Source organism: Equus przewalskii, chromosome 4 (genome assembly GCF_037783145.1).
Source record: "Equus przewalskii isolate Varuska chromosome 4, EquPr2, whole genome shotgun sequence".
Taxonomy (NCBI): domain Eukaryota; kingdom Metazoa; phylum Chordata; class Mammalia; order Perissodactyla; family Equidae; genus Equus; species Equus przewalskii.
This window is the reverse complement of record NC_091834.1, coordinates 74,667,111-74,691,972: the sequence shown is the minus strand read 5'-3', so window position 1 is coordinate 74,691,972 and position 24,862 is coordinate 74,667,111. Positions and strand designations below refer to the sequence as shown.

The window sequence follows — 24,862 nt, the reverse complement described above, 5'->3', positions numbered from 1 at the left end:
TTTGAAACCTAATTGAAACCCTTTCCAAGCTATGTGAATAACAGCGTCACCTGTACTTCATCATCATTCTCCCCAAGCCAGCTTGAAAAAGGGCGAGGACTATGAGGAAAGCAAGTCCACAGAAGGCAGAGGCCTGTAACAAGTCCCAGAGAAGCCCCATCAGGAGCGTCACTTGTAAAGGAGCAATCCACACGAAATGTGCCAATGCAAGTCCCTGGAAAACAAAATCACAGCGAAAACTAGTGACATTTTATCCTCCACCCCAAAAAAACAAACAAGCAAACAAGCACAGATGAAAGAAATCGAGCACCGTGAGCTTATACCACGAAACACTTTATGGTTCTGGGCACACTAAAATCTAGGTATTCACTACTTGGAGCAGATAGCAATATACTTAAACATTCTACTCAGAGGCTAGGATTTCCCAGGAGCAAATTTCAAGTCGCTGCATTTTTAAGTGTGTTTTTTTCAGTGGAATTGACATTGGATATCTTAAGTATCATGTCAAGAATTTATTTTAAATACTTGTATTTGGCTGAAGCAAGAGACATGGTATAGAACATGAGAGAACAAAAGACTTTCCAGAAGCTCCATCTATACAACTGCACAGCTCGATCATCTGACAAGAGACTCAGAATAGGTGCATGCTCAATTCCACAGTAATTTATTTAGCACCTGCTGAGCGCTCAATGCTATGTTAAATACTGGAGATGCAAAGATAAATACAACACATTACCTGTCCTCAAGGACCTTGCATTTATTTACGACACAAGACAGCACTGAACAAGAATTGCTCAGAGTATCAGGTTCAGCCAAAATAAATAACAGAGTCAAAGTATTAAAAGGAAACAAGATCTGATAAGGGTTGAATTTTGAAAAACCTCATTAAATACACAACAAGCTGAGTACGTTTGAGTTGGGTGGTTCCATGACACCCCAGAACGGCACTCTCCTTCACAACGTAGCTTTCTCAGTTTTCAGAAATAGCGAAGGTAGGATGCATATGACTTAACCACTTATTACTCTTATCTGAACCAGGAAAACCTTCAGAGTTGTACAATTTATAACAATAACCCATAAAAGATTAAATCAGTAGGTACATACTTCATCAAATTTGTTCAGGTTGTTGGAAAGGAGACTAACGAGTTGTCCAATACTTATTTTATCTAGAACACGGCTTGACAGCTTTAAAGTCTAAAAGAAAAATGGGAAGTTAGATGATGTCAACAAACAGAAGACAAATATATTTATGAGTAACATTATAATACAGCTGACAAATTAGGTGACAATGCATGCAATTTTAAGTAAAGGTAATGAAAAATTATTTTATGTTCATCTAGCTTGATATCTTCTCAGATTTACAACTATTTCTCTTCACAACAAATATTATAGTGGCATGCCTCTAGTTATTTTAGTTTCCAGCATCTAGAGAGTAATAATTATTTTTTTTCTCCTACAAAATGGGAATGGTATTGTAGTTAAATATCTATTTATATAGTGTGGAGGGTTTTGTGGGGATTTTTGCTTTTGTTTTGTTTTTATAAAAACTGGAACCAAAGGCAGTGAAATTTGAGATTAAAACCTTAGCTTTGGGGCTGGCCTGGTGGTATAGTGGTTGGGTTCGCATACTCCGCTTGGGCAGCCCCGGGTTTGCCGGTTTAGATCCCGGGTGCAGACCTACACACTGCTTGTCAAGCCATGCTGTGGCAGGTGTCACACACACACACACACATATATACATAGAAGAGAATGGGCACGGGTGTTAGTTCAAGGCCAATCTTCCTCAGCAAAAAGAGGGAGATTGGCAGCGGATGTTAGCTGCGGGTTAATCTTCCTCAAAAAGGAAAAACCCTTAGCCTTAAATTTTTCATGCAGTCCAGTAGTAACTCTGTTGAATAAAATTACTGTTAAAGTCAATAAAAGTATATTATGAATAATTGAAACATTAATAATTTTGTGAAAGATTATATTAACAATACAAAATCCTTAAATTTTACAAAGAAAAAATATATCTATATACACAAAATAGAATTGTTAAATAAATTAATTATGATTATGAAAGATCGCAGTCATACTTTGCCTGTAAAATTTAATATGATTTCCATTAGATGTTCTGATTGGAGAGTACCCAAGTAATATTTATTTCAACTGAATCTCTCACATTTGTACTCAGCACTTCATAGATGCAAATCACTGTATTCAAGGCTCCAGGGATTATTAAGATTTATTAAAACATAATTCTTGCCTCAAGGCAACTAGTATATTTATAACTAAATATGATACAATAAATGAGTTAAAGGGAATAGAATAAATAGGGAGATTAAGAGAAAGTTCACATATTTGGTTATAAAAATCTGGAAATATTGTCTTGAGGAGGGAGAATATAAGATGAGCGTGGAAATAATGAATAGCATTTAGATAAGCACAGATGATATCAAGGCAATTAATTCCAAAACGTTATTAGAGCAATATGAGAGGAGAACATCCATTGAGCTGCATCACACATGACTTAGTAACAGACTCCATCTCAGGTCACTTCGAATTCTCTGCAGAGCTGAAAGTGGAGCCATGTAAACAGTAAGCACACAGTGAATATTTGTTCATTTTAGTTATCTCTATTCTTCTTGAAATTCACAAGCAAAGCTCAATTTAGTTTGCACTTAGATTCCTTATTTAAAATATAATTTAAATGTATCATAGTTGCAGATTTTTGAACAAAGCAAAACGGTGCTTTATTACAAAATTTGGAAGATTGTAGAAAGAATTAGTGGTTGCCTGCCACATGGATGAAACTGGTCGGATATGGCACCAGCTTATTTTAGCTTGCTTTCTGGACCAAACCACAGCTATGTGGAGATGCAACTGTATTCTTTGGTGATAAGGCCAATGCTGGCCAATAAGGGTGGCTAGAGGGGTAAAGTGAACAGAGTAAGAATACGTATCTTCACCACTAAGAAAGAAGGACAGGTACAATAGCTTCTAACTTTTCATTAATGCCTTTGGGATCTGAAAGCACACATATTGCTGTATTTGCGTTAAATGCTATCTGTGGACTTATTTACAAACTAACCTACACCTTCTTTGATCTCCCTTCCCCTTTGGCCCAGAGGCCTTCAGGCCTCTCTCTTCCTGTGTAACACAGTTTGCCTTGCTACATTACTTCACTACTTATTTTATTTTCCCTACTAGTTGGAAAACTCTCCATTTCAAGGATTGTGGCTTACCCATTTTAGAAATTTTTAAAGTTTTTGCACAAAGTTCTACACTTTCTGGGTCTTTAGTTTCTTCAAATATTTTATCTATAAAATAGGCATAATAGTTCCTGCCATATAGGGTTTGGGGGAGGATCAAATGAGATGGCATACCTACATCACTTAGAAGTTTGCCACGCATCTTTTGCTATTAGTTATCATTATGACAAAAAGCACTTTTTATAAATATCTTGAAACTGGATTCAACTTTCTTTGACATGCATGCTGTGTAGATTCTACCTTTCAAATAATACCCAATAATTTCTTCACTTATGTAAAATTTCTGGATCAAAATAAAATTGTTGTTGATTTATCACCCATGCTTTCCTGGTACTTGTGAACTGATAAGATTGGAGCTGAGATTATTTGATTAAACTGTGGACTCAGTTCTTTTCTTGTGCCTTCATAAAAGGCTTTTTTGAACAATAAAGTATGGCTATCAAGGTTTTACAACACAATTGACATTGCATGTATATTACGGAAGTGTTATGGAGTAGTTGCTAAATGGAATTTCAGATCCTTGTGCCTTGTAAGCCAAGCATATAAAGTTTTTACACTGGGGGAAGGAAAAAGAGAAGAAGGGTGAAGCAATATCCAAATGACTCAATCAAAACATCTTTCTGTAACGACTTGGTAGACTCAAGCAGTCACATATGATCTTGAATCAGGTTGGTGAAAGCACTTGTCACTGAAATGACTGTAAATTGTGCTTGTAAGGCAGGTAAACCTTCATTTGAATTCACCTAAATCATGCTTCAGCAACGTCTGGACAATGCACACTGAAAAGCAGAGAAGATTCTTATGGTTGCCATGCATGTGCTGTGCCAAAAATTTTAAATTTGCAGGATTCACAGGATGGTAAAAATCTAACTTAAAATAAGGCAGTGGATGAGTGGATACGGCCACTGTATCACAACTAGTTAAGGTGGAAACTTCTTTTTCTTTTAGGAAGATTACCTCTGAGCTAACATCTGCCGCCAATCACCCTCATTTTGCTGAGGAAGACTGGCCCTGAGCTAACATCCATGCCCATCTTCCTCTGCTTTATATGTGGGACACCTACCACAGCATGGCTTGCCAAGCAGTGCCATGTCTGCACCCGGGATCCAAACCAGCGAACCCCAGGCCGCCAAAGCAGAATGTGTGAACTTAACTGCTGCGCCACTGAGCCGGCCCCAAGGTGGAAATTTTATTGCTTGGATTACCATTAACAATTATATACTATACTCTTGTTATTCAACATAAAGATACGTGGCATTTTACAAAAAAAATGATATTTTGTCAATGACTTCTATGCACATGGTAAGAATCATTCCAATGGGGAGCCATGAATTCCAAAAAATGATGACATGACTAGTGAAAAAACCAAAAATGAAATCTATAATATCGGCAGTTTATGGAAAGTGCTCAATAATTATTCATTGAAGTAAACTGAATTATCAAGAAAAATTAGAAACATTAATTATTGCTGTCATTTATTTCTCAGGCACACAAAATTGATTTCAGCATTTATCCCTTACTTGCACCAGCTTGGCATTTAAAATATGGTACCACTACAAGTATGGAGACTGCTCAAGGACGTGTTACCTTCTTATAAATCAAACTAAACATAGCTATTCTCATCTGCATTCCAATGTGATGAAGGCCAAAAATGGCTGGATGCAGGAGCAGCGTCCTCACAATAAAGAGCAGGCATAAGCCTATGCCTAGGTAAATTGCAATGGAGCGTTCCGCCTCGTTGTCTGGATCGTAGGAAGCTATGATTCTTCCCAGTAAGAGAGGCTGCACTGCTTTGGTGACTTCCTGCAGAAGAGGAAAAAGCAGAGACATGAAATTTGATTTCCCTTTCATAAAACGCGCTCACAATTTCAACCTAAGTTTCATTCTTAGAGGAGGACTTGTAACAAGCTTCCACAGAGGGCCATGCCATATATGAAACTCCTGATCCTATTTTTAGTATCTTTATTCTTTGAATTAAGATTTGATTTTTGGTTATAGCAAAAGTCATCTGGAGACAAGTTTACGTATGAGGTATTTTTGACTAAAAAGTGAACAGTGGCCCTGAAGTGAAGGTGTCGTTTCTGGAGTGGCACGTTGGTTAGCAACATCTACACAGCGCTTAACAGTTTATAAAATATTATTCATTTGATTTTCATGACAACTTTAGGAGTCAGAGTAGGCATTATTATTTTCACTTTGTAGGTGAAGAAATTGAGGCCAAAGAGACCAAGTGACTTGATGTGATTTCAAAACAGAACTTTTTTTTTTTTAAAGATTTTATTTTTCTCCTTTTTCTCCCCAAAGCCCCCCGGTACATAGTTGTATATTTCTTTGTGGGTCCTTCTAGTTGTGGCATGTGGGACGCTGCCTCAGCATGGTCTGAGGACCAGTGCCATGTCCGCGCCCAGGATTCGAACCAACGAAACACTGGGCCGCCTGCAGCGGAGCGCGCGAACTTAACCACTCGGCCACGGGGCCAGCCCCAAAACAGAACTTTTAAAAGTATTTTGAGCAATGGAATTATTTCCAGAATGCACCAAGCGTCTCAAGGCAACCACAAAGGGGAGCTGGCAACAGGAGGGAGGAGCACGCAGGCACTGGCGCTCTTTAAAGGCAGTCACTTCTGATGGCATGTCCTTCAGTCTGGCATAGGTATGGACTTCAGGGAAGGAACATGCCATCAGACATCAACCTCAGGCCAGTTTCCAATGATACACCAACTCCTCAAAGACCTATGAGTTAAGAAGGGAGGACCAAAGTTGTGTTTTCCAAGTATACTTCATCAGATCCTCAATTGAATACTCAATCAAATCCCTTAAATTCACTACCACTTCTCCTGAATATAGTCAGCTTCCCTTATCTATCCATGGTTGAATCCATGGATGGGGTCCACATCCATGGATTCAACCAATTGCAGATCGAAAGGCCTATGATGGGTGCCTCTGTACTGAACATGTGCAAACTTTTCTTTCTTGTCATTATTCCCTAAACAATACAGTATAAAACTATTTACATAGCATTTACATTGTGTTAGATATTATATGTAACCTAGAAATGATTTAAAGTACACATGAGGATGTGCGTAGGTTATAGGCAAATAAGATGCCATTTTTTATAAGGGACTGGAGTATCTGCAGATTTTGGTATGGGTGGGGCCTGGAACAAATCCCTCATGAATACTGAGGTACGACTGTATATAAGTATAGATTTGAACCCAGAGATTTGAACTCAGGAGGCCTAATTCTAAGCCAGCTTGCTAAATTACCTTCAAAAGGGAAAGACACATAATCTCCCATTTTATTTCATGATGGCCTAGTGAAATGGGGATCTGAGGGTAAACTCTGCAGGGAAATGATGCTATGATAATTGATTCCACTTCAAACGTATATTTTCGAGGCAGACTGGCTCCCCAGTATTGCTCAGCATTACTCTCCCTTAGCCCTTAAATTGCTTTTTTTCCATTTTCTACAATGTCTTTTCTAAACCTCAGTGCCCAATACCACCAGCCGTCTCATTCTCAATAGATGAAAATACTTTTCTAGATCAACTTCATCCCCACAAGGAATCTTAACCTGTATAGAGCTGTCAGTGATTGACCATTGGCTTTGTGTAGCTGCTCGTTCCATACTTTATATTCACTACTTCATCTTAAATTAACTGTGTAGACCAAGGCTCTGAATGTAAGAAAAGATTCAAATCTTTAAAAGAAGTTTCCAAACTAATCACAAACATGGAATATTAGGGTTCTCTCATCTCAGCCATATTTTAAATATGTTTGAATTATAGCAAACAGACAGGTGCTGAAAAGAAAACCGCTAGCCTCCTATCCAGCTATAACAGGTTAATAGTTTGCCATATCTGCTGAAGAGCACTTGCTTTTTAAAAAATAAATAAGCACAGAAATCACTGCTTGTTGGTGTGTATCCTTTTATGCATGCTTTGTACTTTTATTACACATGTATCCATCTTCAGAATATATAGAGAGAATTATTTTTGAGGTTTAAAATTTTACATGAAGGCCATCATACTGTGCTTTCACAGTTTTTTTTTTTTACTTAAGATTCTGTTTTTGACATTTTTCTCCACCACTACTTGTATATCTATCTTATTTATTCTAAGTGGTGTTCAACATGACATCCTGTGAATAAATCAGGTTATCTGCCCCACTGCCCTCTGTTGGGACAGATGGCTTGTTTTCATTCTTAGACTATTACAATCTGTGCAAGTGCTGCCCTGGTTGTTTTTATTAAGTTTCATGGATCCATGCCAAACTTTCTCTAGAGTAGATAATTTTATTTCAAAATAATTTCTTAAACTAGGAAAATGTGCAGTTAAGATAAATCTTGGCTTTGAAATTATACGTATAAATAAATCTGTATTACAAATATAAATTTTCATAGTGTGTTTGCAGTGGCAATATTTCATCTTCAAACTATTTTTAGATCAATATTTTATCCTAGAATTTTTCCATATTATGTTATTCTTCATAGACAAATGTCAATACCACATCTACTTTGATTTACTTTTCCATTAATAGTGGGTTTGCACTGGGCGAAAATGCTCTCTTGAGTTGCAGTCAAGGGCACTGGATTTGTATGTGCTACCCTTGTTGGAAGAATTGTGCATGGCCATGAAGCAGAGAATAAGGAGCCGCAATATTTATCATGCATATCAGATCAAAATCATTTCTTGTTCATTGTAAGACAATAACTGAAAGAACGTGAACTATGACTGCTGCTCATGAATTCAATTGCTTATATCATACTTAGTATATAAACACCTTTCTCCTTTTTCCAGAACCCATATATATATTCTCCTAATAGATAATATATCTTGGATATATTAGTATATCCTTAGTATATACTTAGTATATAAACACCTTTCTCCTTTTTCCAGAACCCATATATATATTCTCCTAATAGATAATATATCCAAGAATATAGAAGCACAGATAAACACCACATTACGTACTTTTAAGGAGTAACTCTTATCTACAGAATGCTGGAAAGAGCATTCTGAGGAAAAAGAGAAATATTTTAGCAATTGAGTTGTACACAGAATATTTGGAGTTAGAAATGTATAGGCTTGCTTATTTTTTTTCCTATTGAGCAATTTGAACTGAACTTGCTGCCATTGTATTTCCATTATATTTTTTCCATAACCTGTCATCTCTATCACAATCGAACCATTTGCTGAATTATTGTTCAGCTGCAATTTATAACAAAACAAGTAAAATGTATGGTAATCTGATTCAGACATCTATTCCACAAACTGTCATTACTGAACCACTTAGTTGTCACCTTGCCTCAACCAGAAGAGGACATATTTGTCCTTTGAGCAACAATGGCTATTCCACAAAGACACTGGTATGTTACTCTGGGAGGGTACATGTTCACAGAAAAAAAACGAAGTTTCTTTTTAGTAGAGAAAATTCCAATAATAGGATAATCTGCCGACAGCAAAGCAACATAAACCTCACCACCACATGGAACTGTCAACATTTAAGGACAAAATCCACACTCCAAACACCTTCTTCTAGAGTTTTCCCTACTCTGCTTTAAGCAGCATATTCTCTAATATTTACAGTGGAACCATTTACAAATATCACCTGATTTTTTTATTTGGAAGGAAAAACAATAGTAACTGACACCTAGCTCAGCCTATGAAGTGCAGTGTTTTACAAAAATCACTCCTGTAACGACTGGGAGAAACATAGTCCTATATTCTTGGTGTGTGAAAGCTGTGTGTACCCTGTTGCTCAGATTATTTTCATAGACACAAGAAACTTCCCAACTTGCCACCACATAAAATAGTGCAAGCAGACTGAGGCTTGAATGTAATGAAGAGGAATGTAAATTTATTTGAAAATTTGATTAAATATTTTATTACTTTTTATCAGACACAAATCAAGATAGAATTCACTTATGGTTCACTTAGATAATAGAAGAAGCTTGATACCAATTTTTAAGTCAGCACAACAGTGAAAGGAACACTGAATTCAAAGTCATGAAACCCAAGTTCTTATCCCAGCATGTTACCTACATAATCTGTGCCATCTTAGTTACTTCCCTTCTCTCAACAGTTTCCTCACTGATAAACTGAGTGGTGGAGCAAGCTGATCTTGAAGGTCCCCTCCAGTGCTAACATCTCTGATTATATGATCTGAGTCTGGGGAGTCCCATGGCAGAGGTTGAAGATTCCTTAGGCAATTGCCCTGGCCCATTCCTGCCACTGCTATGGGTATTTTCTACTCAGAGGGACGCAGGTCTGAACAGTGTGAGCTCAGAAGACTATCTTGGCAGAGGGGGTCAGGTTAGAGAACAGCACAAGTGACTGTATTCCTGCTGGAAATAATCTTGACTCTCAATTTAGATCAGCCTCCCAGAGAAAAATTAGGAAGCCTGAAAATACCTCCCAGGGGATATATCTGGTCTCTCATGGGATCCTCCAGATCAGAGCTCAAAGTCACTGTGGATGAGTCTAAATCCTTTAGCCATTTCTCTTCTACCTGGGACAGGGCCAGATGTTTCTAGAGATGGGGAAGTCTGGTGGATATTCAGACTATGAAAGAAAGTTCAGAGAAAAATAGGAAACTTGGTTCAGGCTTGCAATTACATTAAGTTAATTATCCCAAAATAACTTTACTTTAAAAATTATAATCCAAACCCAAAGCACAGTTGTTTCTAATACAAGTAGAATGATTAGTTGAAGAACTTCTGAGGCTACATCTTTTTCCTATTTTATGTAGTCAGCAAAATTATCATCATCATCATCATCATCTCAACTCATTTTAATATATTTTATATGTCCTTATCTCAGGAATACCAGCACATTATTTGCAAAGTATTGAGAAGTTAAGATTTCTCAATATTGAGAAATAAATTAACAGAATACCAATAGACTACAGACAAAACTATGATTGTCTCAATAATGACTGTGAAGAAATCTGATAAAACTTTAATATCTGTTTCTGATAAATGTTCTAAATAAACTCAAATATACAGATATTTCATTCACCTGAGAAAGAAATTCTCCCTCAAAACAATAATCAGTCCCATAATTAATAAAACTCTAGAAACATTACCTTTAGAGTCAGAAAAACACAAACAATAGGAATACAGGCTATTGGTACAATTTAACATTTTTCTGGAAATTTTAGCCAATATAACTCAACAAGAAAAATAATTGAGCTATGAATATTGGACAGGAGAAGCAAAGAATCCTTATCAGCATAGAATACAATTGTCTATACAATAAATTTAAGTGAATCAAGAGATTAATAGGTGAGGTTTAAAAAATAATTATACTAAGAAAATAGATTCTCATATACCAAGCATAATAATCAATTAAATAAGTGTCCGATTTATAGTAACAATACAAAAAAGATATATTGTAAATATCAATAATTATATATATCTTAAAATATATTTTACAAAACATTTTTTTTACTTATTTTACTAAGACATTTTTAAAGTCTCTAATAAATGGAGAGACAACTTTCTAAAAAGAAAAACTTAACATTGCAAAGATTACATTTTCCTCCAAGTTATTTTATAAGATTAATGCAATTTTCATCAGAATTCCACGTGGATTTTTTGTAAGTGAACTTATAGCACCATAAAAGTAGAGACTGTCAGTCTTAGTTTTTGCCACAATCTCAACATCACAATACCTAGCACAGAATATCCACTCAGCAAATATTTGTTGAATCAGTGGATGAAATGATTCTAAATTTCATTTGAAAACAAATGAGAGACTACTCAAAAACATTTGAGGAATAAGAACAATGTGTGAGAAGGTTTACATTACTGGATATTAAGTCATATTATACAGCTATAATAATATGTGGCATGATATAAAAATAGACTGATTTATCTAGAAAATCCAGGAACAGGCCCAAGTACATGTAATAATTTAATATATAATAAAATACAGCATTTTAATTCAGTGGAGAAAGGCCAGATTATGCAATAAGTGATGGAGAAACTAGATACTCATTTTTTAAATTAGATTTCTATCTTATACACACACCAAAATAAATCCCAAGTGGATTAGATATTTACGTGTAAAAGATGGAATAAAAACAAAGATATGTGCTTTTACAACATTTGGAAAGGGAGGGCTTTTAAAAGTGTCTGATGTCAAAAGCAGAAAACAAAAAAAAAGGTGTATAGATTTGGCAGAAAACTTTTAAAAATTAAAACTTCTGATTGTTAAATAACAAACAAAAACTCACTAAAAACAAATGATGGGCTGGGGACAATAGTCTCTCATAGGTCAATAAGAAAAAGTCAACTACACCAAAATAAAAGTAGACAGAAAACATGAAAAGGCAATTCACATCCAAAAAAAGAAACATAAATGCATAATTCATACATAAAAACTATTTAAACTCACTGGGAACCCAAAGTAATACAAGGAAAAATGATAATGTATTTTTTCACTTAGCAATTTGGAAACATTCCTTAAATGATAATACCTATTGTTAGTGAGGACTGAATTTTCATACCTTAGCATCAAGAAAATAAATTAGTACATCTTTTCTGGAAGGCAGTTTGAAAATCTGCTAAAATTTAGCTTTAAAGAGATATGCATTAAAGCACTGTTTACAACAGTAAAAAAAAATTGGAGGCAATCTAAATATGCAGTGATGAGGAACTGATCAAATAAATTATGGTACAGCCACATGATTCATTAAACATTAAAATGATTAAGCAGAAAAACATCTAATGACACGAAAAGGCATTCACAATACATTAAGAGGAGAAGCAGATTTATAATATACTATGTAAAGTAATGACCCACCCCCCTTCATTAAATATATATTCCCATCGGAAAAGAAACTGGAAGGATAGACAGCAAATTTTTCAGTAATGATTTGATTATTTTCTTTTTTTTTAAATTGAAAGTTTATAAGTCTCTTTCTCCACCCAACTTTGCCTTTTTATATATGTATCATGAGTGCTTAGCACTGCACCGGCCACATACTAAGTCTTAAATATTTTTAAACCAGAACTATAAAAAATACTTAAAAGAATAATAAATTTTTGAATGTAAAATTACATATAACTTAAGATAATTAATAAATGATAAAAAGAAAACATGCATACAAGAAAATGGAAGAAAGTAAAAACACACAGAATTTATCACAAAACACAAAGCAATGGCTTAAGATTCTGGTTTTTTTCCTCCCGAGGAAGACAAGCCCTGAGCTAACATCTGCCACCAATCCCCCTCTTTTTGCTGAGGAAGATTGGCCTTGAGCTCACATCTGTGCCATCTTCCTCGACTTTGTATGTGGGATGCCGCCACAGCATGGCTCAATAAGTGGTGTGTAGGTCTGCACCCAGGATCCAAACTGGCAAACCCCAGGCTGCCAAAGTGGAGTGCACAAACTTAACCACTGTGCCACCAGGCAAGCCCCCTAAGATTCTGTTTTTGACAGGGTAAACAAGAGTGTCAAGTTTCTGTTTATCTTGATACACTAGAGTCTGATGGTAATTTTTTGCTTTATACAAATTGCTAAAGGAAGAATTTTTCCATATTCAGTACAGAAAATAAAGCCTATTAATTGCCACAACTGTTTGTAGTTTTCAAAAAAATGTATATACACCACACCAAGAAGAGAATCTATCTGCCTACTTTTGAATCACGCTTTTAGATTCCATGTCTAATTCAAATGTTTTGCCTTTGTTATTTTCCTTTTAGTGTTTATTGATTCATTAACTATTACCAGCAATGTTTTCACTAGAAATCTAAGCCATATTCTTCATGTTTTATAAGAAAAAGTTCCTGGATTTGCTGATATAGCAGCAATAGTAGATTTAATCCAGAAAATGCAATAATGGAAGATGTGTTAAAATATTAATTTTAATTTCTGAAGAAATGCTTAGAATCTAGGCATCATTTTTAAACATCAGCAAAACATTTTCCTGTGCTCTATAAAAAATCAAATTTGGGGACTGGCCCAGTGGCGTAATGGTTAAGTTCACATGCTCCGTTTTGGTGGCTCAGGGTTCACAGATTGGGATCTCAGGCGCGGACCTAGCACCACTCATCAAGCCATGCTGTGGCAGCATCCTACATACAAAACAGAGGAAGATGGGCTACAGATGTTAGCTCAGGGCCAATCTTTCTCACACACACACATAAAAATCAAATTAGTAGTTTAAGACTTTCTTATAGCATATATAGAGAAATGAGCAAATGCAAATAATATGACTATTTGTGCAGGTAGGTGGAGATTCTATTTAAAGATATAGTAATAGCTAACATTTCTGAAGCACTTGCTATGTACCAGGATCTATTCCACATGTTTAACTTGTTTAATTCTCACAATAACTCTATGAAATTAGCTATTATTATCTATACTTTACAATTAAAGAAACTGAGTCAAAGACAGTTTGAATAACTTGCCCAGTGTCACATAGCTAGTCAGCAGTAAACTGGGATTTTTTTCCCACTTTCACTCCAAAGCCCCCCTCTTATTCATAACCCTGAATCAAAATAAAATGTTATAGCATGACCTCGGTCTCTCTCAGTTGATCATGAATTCAAGCATTGTGATTAGTTGAACAACAACCTAGCAAATCAAGTTATAAGTTAACACCACTGTTATTTAAGATAAGGACCATTTCTCTAGGCTCCATATCATTAGACACATAATTTAAAATGTAGAAGGGATCATAGGGACTGTTCACTTCACTGCAGCCCCTTTAAGTGTACAGTTAAGGAAACTGAGGTCCAAACAAGATCTTTGATGTCATAAGCACACGATCACACACAATTCCTAATTTACAAATCGATTTTGTTCTAAAATTTCACATGTAACAACAGAAGATACATTTTGCCTTGGACACAATATTCTTCTGAATGTGGCGTTGGATTCCTAGGTGAGCCTTCAAATGCACGTATAATGCTAAATGCTCTTAGAGCACCTTTCTGTTCAAATAGTGCTGTAAACACCTAACCAATCTGTATAACAATGTTTCTGCAGGAAGAGATGTAACATCCACCCTGCCGCAGTCTTGGAAGACAAACAGGAAGTCCCTCTTCTATACCTTTGCCCTCTCCATGCACCTGTCATCTACTTCTCTCCAGTGGAGTCTTGAGAGGGAACGCCAGAGGAAGAGGCGGAAAGTTAATAGTTAACATTGGGACTTTCTGATAAACCCTTAGTCACTTTTTAGCTCAGTGGGATTCCTGTCACTTTTATTCAGGGGCTCCATGGCCATAAAGGCTGCCTACTTATCTTTTCACAACAACTCTTCCTGCTAACTAAGCTTTCTCTTCTTCCATGACCCTGTCAGGCCTTACTACTCAAAGTGCAATGCTAGGGCAGGATCTTCACCTGGGAGCTTAGAAATGCAGCATCTCAGGGTCTTGCTTGAAACCTTCTGAATCAGATTCTGCATTTTAGCTAGATTGGGGTTGGGGGTTGGTATGCATATAAAAATTTGAGAAACACTGCCCTTCTGTCATAAAATAGTTTATCTTCAATATTACATTTTAAAATTTTTCTGTATTACCATTAAGAAAAAAATCAAACTAAAAAGTTCTCTCTGAGTGTACCAACCCCCAATCCCTTCACCTCAGATTCTAGCAAAAGTCAGATGCATTCAGTGATAATGTTGGTACTTGTCTACCTGAAACAGATCACCTGGGGAACTTCTCAAGAATACCATTTATTATCCCAGGGCCCATCCCAGACCAATTAAATTACATCATCTGGGGTGGGGCTCCTGGGTACGTTAAAGGTTGAAGTAAAAATTCCTTATATTTCAAAGAAATCTGAACCCCGTGAATTTCCAAATCTTCCTGTCACAGGAACTAGAGGAAGATGCAGAAGGCCGTGGGTAGCACAAGGAAGTGCAGCACGTGTGCTAGAGATGAAGGTTCTAGTAGAGGGTAGAAATATTCAGGCTATGGGGGGATAGCAGAGGAAGCTGAGAAAGACATGACAGACATCTAGAAGATTGGCAAGAGGTAGCTGTCCTGAGGTGAAAGAGACATAAGTCAAGTGCCTAAGCCAGAGTCTATGTGTGCAGGATCCCCCAAAACACTCTCCCTTCTCTAGCAGTATGCTTGAATTCAAACACCTACCTAATGTCTTTGTCAAAACATAAGGGACAAAGATCTTCCTTTGCAACATAGACTGGGGGACTTGAGAACTCTAGCAACATGAGTACTAGGACTTCTCCTTTACACCCTTAAACTTCTTGGGGTTTAATGAATAAAAGTAGTGTGACCCAAGTTGCACTGACATGTACCCCAATTTTATGATGGAAAGATGTCCAGGGCTGCTTAGGCATCAAGAATATTTTTGAATGAACACTTACGAATTTCTTATCATAATAAACGTATTGTGACAACCATATTCTCTCAGTAATCTGCTTACAGAGCTCCCTCTGCTTGGCTTCCCTCTGACTATCCTTCATTGACTCTCACACTCAGTTTTTCAACAGTAGTTTCTCTTCTATGTTAGGAGTCTTAAGTGTTAAAGACAATGTTGTATCTGGTCGCTGAGTCAGATGGAGAAAAAACAAGCACACAGTTAACGCTGAGAGGCCATAGCTAATAGGATTTAAAATTACATCAGTAGTGCAGAGAGCAGCTCCTTCACAGTGGCATTTCCTTTTTTCTTAACCTTTCACTATCAAAAGCAAATTTTACAGTACTTTTTCTATCAGTCCTGAAACCGACCAAATATTCTTTATACCACAATTATCTTCATTTAGAGGGACTAAGAATGTACAGGACATTTTGAAAGTATGTCCACCTTGTACCAAGAGAAGTGTTATAGCAACTTCAATAATCGTTGCTCATTTAATGGACTTTAAAAATTACCAAGATGACACGCACAGAGGAAAGAAGGAATGCCCAGAAAGAATACCAAAAATACTAAGTCATTGGTATAGCTGTTTAAGAGGAGAGAGGTCATATTCTAACGGCTAAATTTTCTCCCCTTCTTTTCTTCTGAAGCGACAAAAAGAATGGAGCCAAGAGATCAGATGCCCTGAAAAGCTGCGCTCATCTTAATGACCACAACGATTACCTAAATTCTTTAGAATTTTCTACATGTCCACTACTACTTAAAACTGCACAGCCTCGGCAAGGCCTTTTCTCTGCGACAAGGCTGGAAACCTACAGCCTCACTACACCTGTGTCATTGCCAATGTAAATGGTGCTTTCTCACCATGCACATTTCAGCTGCTTTTCCCATCCATTCTTTTCCTCACCAATATTCTGTTGGTTATGAAAAGAAGTTGAGCTGGTGCAAATAAACTTTGCCCTTCAAATGCGCTGCTGGTTCCAGACCTATAGCCCAGGGCTGAAGTTAGCTCAAGAACACCTCTCTCACTCATGGGTAATTAATACACCAAGAAAGACTTTAAGATTTCTTTTGGTGGGATATTTTCAAGCTTGAGAAGTTGAAAACTAAGTTAGCCCCTCTCCACATCCACTCCTTTCTCCCACCCCTTTGCACTACTGGCTCTTGGGTAGATTTCACACAGTTCCTTCTGAGTATAAGTAAATGAGAAGACTCTAGTTGACTCCCTTATCCTGCTGCCTGCTATGAACCTTCTTCAGATTTGCTCCTGAGGTGACCCTGGAAGAATCCTCCACCTTCAAGCTTCTGTTAACCTGTGTCTCCTGAGAAGATGCAAAGAAACTCAGCAGACCCAAGACTGGTTACTAGAGTCACCATTCTGTTGAGTACCTAAATACAATCATTACAAATATAATTGCATAACAATTATAATTTAATATAATGGAAGAGTCATAGGCTTTGGGGCTAAAGACACGTGGCCATCACTCAAATTTACCATATGTGTGACTTTAGGAAGGTTCCTTAATTTCCTTGCATGCCAATTCTCTTTTCTGTATGTTAGAGAAAATAGCAACTGCTCCATGGAGTTACTGAGAGAATTAAATAAAATAATCTGCCTAAAAGGCTTAATACTGAACCTGGAATAGATTAGGAACAACAAATATAAACTCAATAAATAGTAAACTTTTGGTCTGTGTGCACATGCCTCATCTAAACTTTCACATCTATGTGAGTACTTTTATTCACATTAAACTTCTAGGTTGGTGGATAAATGATTTCAAAAGCCAGGCAGAACATAAAAAGGGCTTGATAATAAGGCTTCTCTTCCAGTTTCTACTCAGTAGTGCTTATGTTAATCAACGGAAATGTGTGATGAAGACCATGACTAAGGAAAATTTGGAGTCTGATGGCAATCTTTATCATGATATAACAATTGTTTGAAGTATCATTCACTTCAACCCACAGGAACTTATTGAGAATGTTACACTCATATGACAGGACCAGAGTCAATTGTACTTCTATACACTGATTCAAATGTATAGAATGTAATCCTTAAAGCAACCAGCAAAACATACTTTTAAAAACTAAGTCAAATAGAGCCAGAAGCTATGGATAAAATTGTTTCCCAAAACTCTGAGAGCTCCTATTGAGAAAAATCACCTCAAAGACATATTAAAAAATAAGTAGTTCTTCAGCTACCTTATTCATATTTATGAACAAAATATTTTCACCCCCAAACTGCTACAGGTTTCAATAGAAATAGAAAGATTAATCGATCGATCGATAGAGAGGTAGATTTCAAAAGCCAGAAGAATTTTTCCAGGAGATTATCAAGAACATTCTGGACCTAAATGTGGTCATCTTTGTCAAAATAAATTTTTAGTGTATTTTTCTTGGTGTGCATGAACTATAAATTCTTAAACAATGCAACTTGTCTGGCATCTCTTTGGGAGACATCATGGCAGCACCACTAACTCTCAGAGGCATGAAGACCTATACGAACACAATACAGGTGCATCCAGATGGTACTAACGTCCCAAAGCAAATATCGTGCACAGCCTGTACTTGAAGACTAAATTAGTTTTCAACTTGCCATCACCTCTTACAGGTTACAACCAAGGATTCAAAATGATGCTCTGGTGATGTAAAAGATAATAGATCAGAGTCACATTTGACAGCAGCTGGGGACCATCTCAGGCTGTACTTAAACACCGCAAAGCCTGGGGTTTCCAGGCATGCACTCTCTTCACACTGATGATGAAGGGGACTGAGAACACACATTCCAAGAGCACCTTGCTGCCAAATTTTAAAGTTTTGCTATTTTCCCTTGAAACAATTCAGCACACAGATATGATTTCAGAAGATTACAAACATATATATGTTATTGGCTGAATTTGATCTAATTCCCTCCTGACATTGTCTCCTGACATTCTCCTGTTGAATACAGGAAAATAAAGGCACCAGCAATTTCATGTACTAGGAAGATAATGCGATTTGGGATCACAGAAACTAAATTTTTTAAAAGAAATTTATTGTACTGAACCCATTTTAAGTTGTAAATTGCCACCTGTGTTCCAGGACATCTTAGTTCCAAAGCAATTTTACTTGTCTCTACTAGAGTTTGAGTGGTTTCTTTATATTTGGAGCTGATTAGTCCTTTTCGCTGTACACCAGATTACCCTAGTCTTTCTGTAATCATAAAAATTAATATAATTATTTTATCCATAATAAATTTACAAGTGTCCTTTTCGCTGTACACCAGATTACCCTAGTCTTTCTGTAATAATAAAAATTAATATAATTATTTTATCCATAATAAATTTACAAGTGAGGTCCTTACCCCTAAATATAATATGATTCCATAGAACATAAATCTCCAGAAAAAGCATCGCCGAAGAGCATTAATGAGTTTGGGATTTTTCTTTGACACCAGCTCTCTGTCCCATTCTCTGCAAAAGAAGAAAAAGTGGGACCAATAAGTTGCATATGCAAATATTTGAGTTGTTCTATTTCCCTTAACATAGTTTTATTCACACAAGTACATCCAAGGAGATTAACCCAGTGACTGAAGAGACAAAACCTTGTGGAGACCTTTCAATACCAACGCTCAGTCAGATATTTGGCAAAATTCAGTGCTCCACCATATATCAAATTTCAGGGAGTTGACTTCATGAAAAGGCCACATTATATGTGTTGAAGAAAGGTTCTGGGCTTCTTAAAAGCAATGCAACAGGTGGACAAATAACCTATGTCTCTTAAGAATACACATTGCTGTGCTTGGAACAATAAACAAAATTTAATTTGTTTTCCCCTTCGCCTCTTGATCTTCATCCATGTAGAACTGTAGTAGGTTTTACAAAATTTAACTGTCAAACTAAAAACAGGGTAAAACGTCAGGTGAATTTTTCTGTGATTTAACATCAGAAAAACTTGCTATTTAGACTTTGTTTTTAAATGTAAGGGTACGAAACAAATATCATCCAACCTCCTTTTCAACTACTAAAGTCATTTATTACAGTAAAAGTATTTGGAAAATTAGAATATAATCAAATTCTATATTTTCTGGTAAGAATAGAAAGTAAATAGTCTGAAAAATGGCTGGTATCAATAAATGTTCTGTTTTCTTTTAAATACTATAGGTTCATCAGCTGATTATATTTCAGTTATTGCCACTGCTTTCTGTCAAGAAAAGCCCCCTGTGTCTTCCCAAGTGGATAAAATATAAGTCTAAATGTTACCCTCATCTTCATTTTTAAACTGCAAGAGATGAAAAGTTTCAAAGGCAAGAATTAGATAAAGGCTTTGCATCTCACCAACAGCTATTCCCATTACTACCCCTTTTTTAGAGTGCTTCCAAGCCACTCTAAAAGAAGAAGACACAAGTGAGATCTGAGGGCAAGCTTGGCAGTCTCTGTGCTTGGACAGTGGCTTCCCCGAGAAGCTCATTATCTATAACACCTAATTACCCTATCCTATCTGTCTGCCTCCCACATTCTTTCCCATTCTTTTCCTCAAACACATGGGACTTGCCTCCCATGCATATCATTCAGTGACTCACAATCAGGTAAGAAACTAAATATGGAGACAGGTTCATCCTCTCTTTCAAGAGAAGAATGAGTCAGATGAGAAAGCCAGGAAAGAAAGGTGGTACATCTACCAAAAAATGGTTTCAGGGTGGGAAGAAGTGGTCAATATTGAAGTCAAGTAGGAAGATGTCATTATATTTGACCTTAAGAGACCTCTTGTGACCTTGGTCAATGTCATTTAGGAACATGGTTGACATAGAAACCATATTTCAGGGAGCTGAGACGTAAAGGAAAGGTGAAGAGGTGGAGAGACCAGGAGAGCAGAGAAATGTTAGCTATGAAAGAAAAAAAAAAAATGAATGGGGTAATAACCTGAGAGGAAGGCACGGTGGGAGAAATTTTTTTTAATGAGTGGGACTTGAACAATTTGTAGCCTGCGAAGAGTTAGCAGCGAGAGTAGGCAGTGTGGTTCTAGCAGCACCATAACAGACCCACGAAGCATTCCAAACACCAAGAGTTGAATCATAAGGGAAGAAGCTTTATACTTATCGAAATTGTAGCCTAGCTACAGTCATAAAATGAATGTGTGGTTTGCACACAGGAGTGATGAGAAGGTTCAATCCCAGGGCATCAAACTGAGCCAGATACGCCAACATACCTCAACTATGTGGTAACCACCTTTGTCACAAGGCAGTTATGAAATATGAGGCCAGCCTCACTTCCCAAGGGCATAGAGGTACAAAGTACTATAAAAGGTATGTCATTCTTCCAAAATGTTTCAATAAATTCCAAATAACATTTTATTAAAAAAGAAGGAAACAACAGGATGAAAAAGATATAAAATAAAGATAAAAATAATAAAGATAGAATTTATGGACTTAGGTTGGCACAGAGTTGTTGAATTGAAACAAAATAGGTATATTTTCAAAACTGAATTGATATGGGGACACAATGAAAATGGAGGAGAAAAAAATGTTAGGCCAGATAATCCTACTAATTCAAGTGTATGTCCTTTATTTGGCCACAAATAAAAATATATCTGGAGTACACAGTTTCTGATTAACTTAGCCCTTCTCTAATTAATCTTTCCCTCAGCATCTATTCAGAACTTAGGTATTCAATATCTACTATATTATTTTTAATTTGCTGATATACCTACAATGTATTATGTTTATACAATTTATCTCTGCAACGTTATAGATTTTTACATAATGCTAGCCATTTCACATTCAATCATCATTCATTCATGCAACAGATATTTACTGAGCACCTACTATATGCCAGGCCCTATTGTAGGCACTTGGGGATACCTCATAAATAGACCCAACCAATCCAAACAAAAAACAAAATATCCTTGCCTTCCTAGCACTTATGCATACTCAGTGCTCAGTAATAGAAGTTGGTCCTTGATCTTGGAAATGTGAATCTACTACTCTCGCTAGCTTAATTCTTTGAATAAAATCAAGAAAAGTAAGGTTGATTATCTTATTTTGCCATGAAAATGTCAAAAAAAAAAAAAACAGGAACAAGTTCAATGAAAATCAGCTCAACAAATTGCAAGTCTGCTCAACTTTTTTATTTTGGTGCAATAATTTAGTGGCTATTTTTTCTTTTTCTTTTTTTTTACTAACTGCTACTTCCCTCTCGCTTTCATCTGGTACCAGGCCTTGTGCTGCTGGCACAAGACCCACTCTAGTTTACTCATAATCTGTGTTGGTCTGAGGAACACTTGTGACTCAAGAGTCTCTGGGGTTTTTCACATTTGGCCAAGGAGAAAGAGCTCTTTCTTCTGTGGTCTGTAAAGATATGAGCAAAGACTTCTGAGGACCCACTGCATGGAGGAAGTCAGTCTGAGACAACAAAAGCAGCACAAGGCAAATGCCATGGGGTGGCATTTGAGTCCCTGGTTCCATTGAGTCCCGAAGGCCAGTCCTCTACCTTGGCCTTCACGCAGGTAGATCACATGAGCCAATAAATTCCCTCTTTCTATTTGCTTAAGCTAGTTAGCTGGGTTTCCGTCACTGGCAATCAAAAGAATTCTAATCAATACTCTCAGAAAAGGAAACTGAGAATTTCTCTCTCTCTCTCTTTTTTTTTTTTATGAGGAAGATTGGCCCTGAGCTAACATCTGTTGCCAATCTTCCTCTTTTTGCTTGTGGAAGATTGTCACTGAGCTAACATCTGTGCCAATCTTCCTCTATTTTGAATGTGGGACCCCACTATAGTGTGGCTTGATGAGCAGTGTGTAGGTCCATACCCAGGATCTGAACCTATGAGCCCCAAGCCACCGAGGCAGAGCACGTGAACTTAACCACTATGCCACAGGGCTGGCCCAAGAAACTCTGAGAATTTCTTTACAATAGGAAACACTGCTGCTGGGCACACCAGGAATGCAGACCTGGGGAGGATCACGGCTCCATCAGTCATCAGCTGGATGGTTACATCATCACTGTGAGCCTCAGTCTGCTCTTCTGCATGATGGAGATGATGCTTTCCTCCCAGAGCGGCTGATAGGAGACACTACACTTGGCGTTCAATATGTACCCCAAATATGAAATTTTTACATTTCTTTGATATCCAAAGCCATTACCTTAAGATTTCCAAGTATGTACATTTCTATTTGCATACTAAGATTTTGGAGACAAATACACACAATTTGCTTCATAAAGATGTTATTTCCATCTTCACCAAATCCGCTTAATGTTCTTTAAAGACAGGTAACTTCTCAGGATTCAAGTAGGTATTTTTCAGAATAAAAGTCATTTCTCAGGAAAATGGTTATATTTCTTTTATCCTTCTCCTTTCATTGTTTAATTCTTAATTGGTTAAGACTTCAGCAAGAATACAAGATGTTGCTGTTTTAAATATGCCATTTTAAGAGTTAAGCCCTCCAATACATCAGTCCTCCCTTCTCTAAATAATTCATTTCTCTCTTCAACTGATAAATGATGTGCATGAACATACCTTTCCAATTTTTCGGACAGGTTGTCAGCAGAATCAGCAGAAGGGATTTGGTATATGTCTGACAATTCCAGGCGCTGTCTGTACCCTTTCCTCAAAATTGGTCTGGTCCAGCTAAAAGAAAGAGAAGACGGACAGAGAGAAACATTAACTCGACTGGGTCTCCAACGTAGACCTGGAATCTGATGCCCCTTCAAATCTTCTGGCCTGTGGAAAATGGTAGATGTGTAAATATGAGAATAAAATAATTCAACTTATGTAAATACCAGGGCTTCATATCTTACAGGACACATCTGTATAAAATACCAACCCCTCCAAACTTATGTGATGTAGCCTTGTGAGAAAGGATCGGGAATGATGGTAGAATCCTTCCCAGAAGAAAAAACAGACTGTTAAACATTCTATATTAAAAGTATTCTTGAAAAAAACCAAAAAACCTGGGGCCGGCCCAGTTGCGCAGCAGTTAAGTTCACACGTCCCGCTTTGGCAGCCTGGGGTTTGCCGGTTGGGATCCTAGGTGCAGACCTACACACCACTTGGCAAGCCATGCTGTGGCAGGCATCCCATATATAAAGTAGAGGAGGATGGGCACAGATGTTAGCTCAGGGCCGGTCTTCCTCAAAAAAACCTGCCCCAAAATAACCAGATACCAGGAGTTGATAGCAAATTGCTGAAGTCCGGTCTCCACCACTTCAAATATAAAATGACCTGTGAATGATAAAATCGACCCTCAGCCAACACCCTTATATAACTTTGTTACTGTAACACCTGGTACTCAGCAATGAGCTATTTGTTGAATGAACTGACTCTTGCTGGAGGGTTAATGAGTAGTTTGTATCAATTTGTTGACTTAATTATCACCTCCGAATGGTTACTTGAGGGTGGGGATGATACCTTCCTTATGTTTTGCTCCTCACCCATCAGCAGTTACGCACATCTACCCTCTGCACATCAAATAAATAACAATTTATGACGGAAGCTAGTGAAACTGGTGTGGTAAATAATTAGGGAGGATACTCCAATTACTTTCAAGTACACTGTTTCTAACTCCTTTGGATAAAGTGGAATAATCTTCACAGAGACAAGAAAATCTAAAAAGAAGACAAAGAAGAAGAAAAAGGAAGAGGAAGGAGGAGGAGAATTATGAAACAAAGCAATCACATCATGTATGAAGAGAAATTTCTAAATGAAATTTGAGCAGATGAGACCTTTCTTGGGTGAAATTTCATTTATTTATTGAGAAAAGGAAACTGAATTTAGAATTAGTAACCCCCAAACATATGCTCTTTCCCTTAGTATCTTTCTTTTCTTCAAAAATGTCTAAAATTTGATGTCACTGAAACTTTGGTAATGTATCAAAATGCAAATTAGCCACCAAAAATCAAAAGGGTCCAGATTCTTCTTTATACTTCCCTGGTCTCCAGCTTCTTCTGTCAGCCCTGCCCTATGTTTCTGATGTCTCTACAACTTGTCCTTCCTTAAAACTTAACTGAATTAGGGCCCAACTCGAAGGCTAAGTAATTTCATCAATCATTTCTTGCTAAGATATCAAGGTGTGACAATGGTTTTTAATATGTCACTTTTCCCATTAACTTGCAATATTTTCATCTTGAAAAGCTCCTTCAGACCCTAATAAAGAGTGATAATTAGGTTTCGTCTTTATTGTCCAATCTGATCCATTGGTAATTTTTCCTGGAGAATGAGAATGAAAATAGTTGGGGACAGTCTGAACACAGCAGTTAAAGAAGTGTCATGATCATGCAGCATCCGCAGTGGGCATTGTCTAAGAAGGG

General features: G+C 36.9%; 1 protein-coding gene across 3 annotated transcripts in view; it reads right to left on the bottom strand.

Annotated features, from left to right (window-relative positions):
* CFTR (CF transmembrane conductance regulator) overlaps positions 1-24,862 on the bottom strand; it is a 167,334-nt gene that overhangs the window by 111,621 nt on the left and 30,851 nt on the right. For all 3 annotated transcript variants that reach the window (XM_070616359.1, XM_008519582.2, XM_070616358.1), the window contains exons 2-6: positions 23,073-23,183; positions 18,923-19,031; positions 4,839-5,054; positions 1,105-1,194; positions 51-214 (exon numbers count right to left, since the gene is read on the bottom strand). In XM_070616359.1, coding sequence (XP_070472460.1) covers positions 51-214; positions 1,105-1,194; positions 4,839-5,054; positions 18,923-18,952 — 500 coding nt within the window. In that variant the 5' untranslated portion in view covers positions 18,953-19,031; positions 23,073-23,183. The remainder of the gene's footprint in view (positions 1-50; positions 215-1,104; positions 1,195-4,838; positions 5,055-18,922; positions 19,032-23,072; positions 23,184-24,862) is intronic.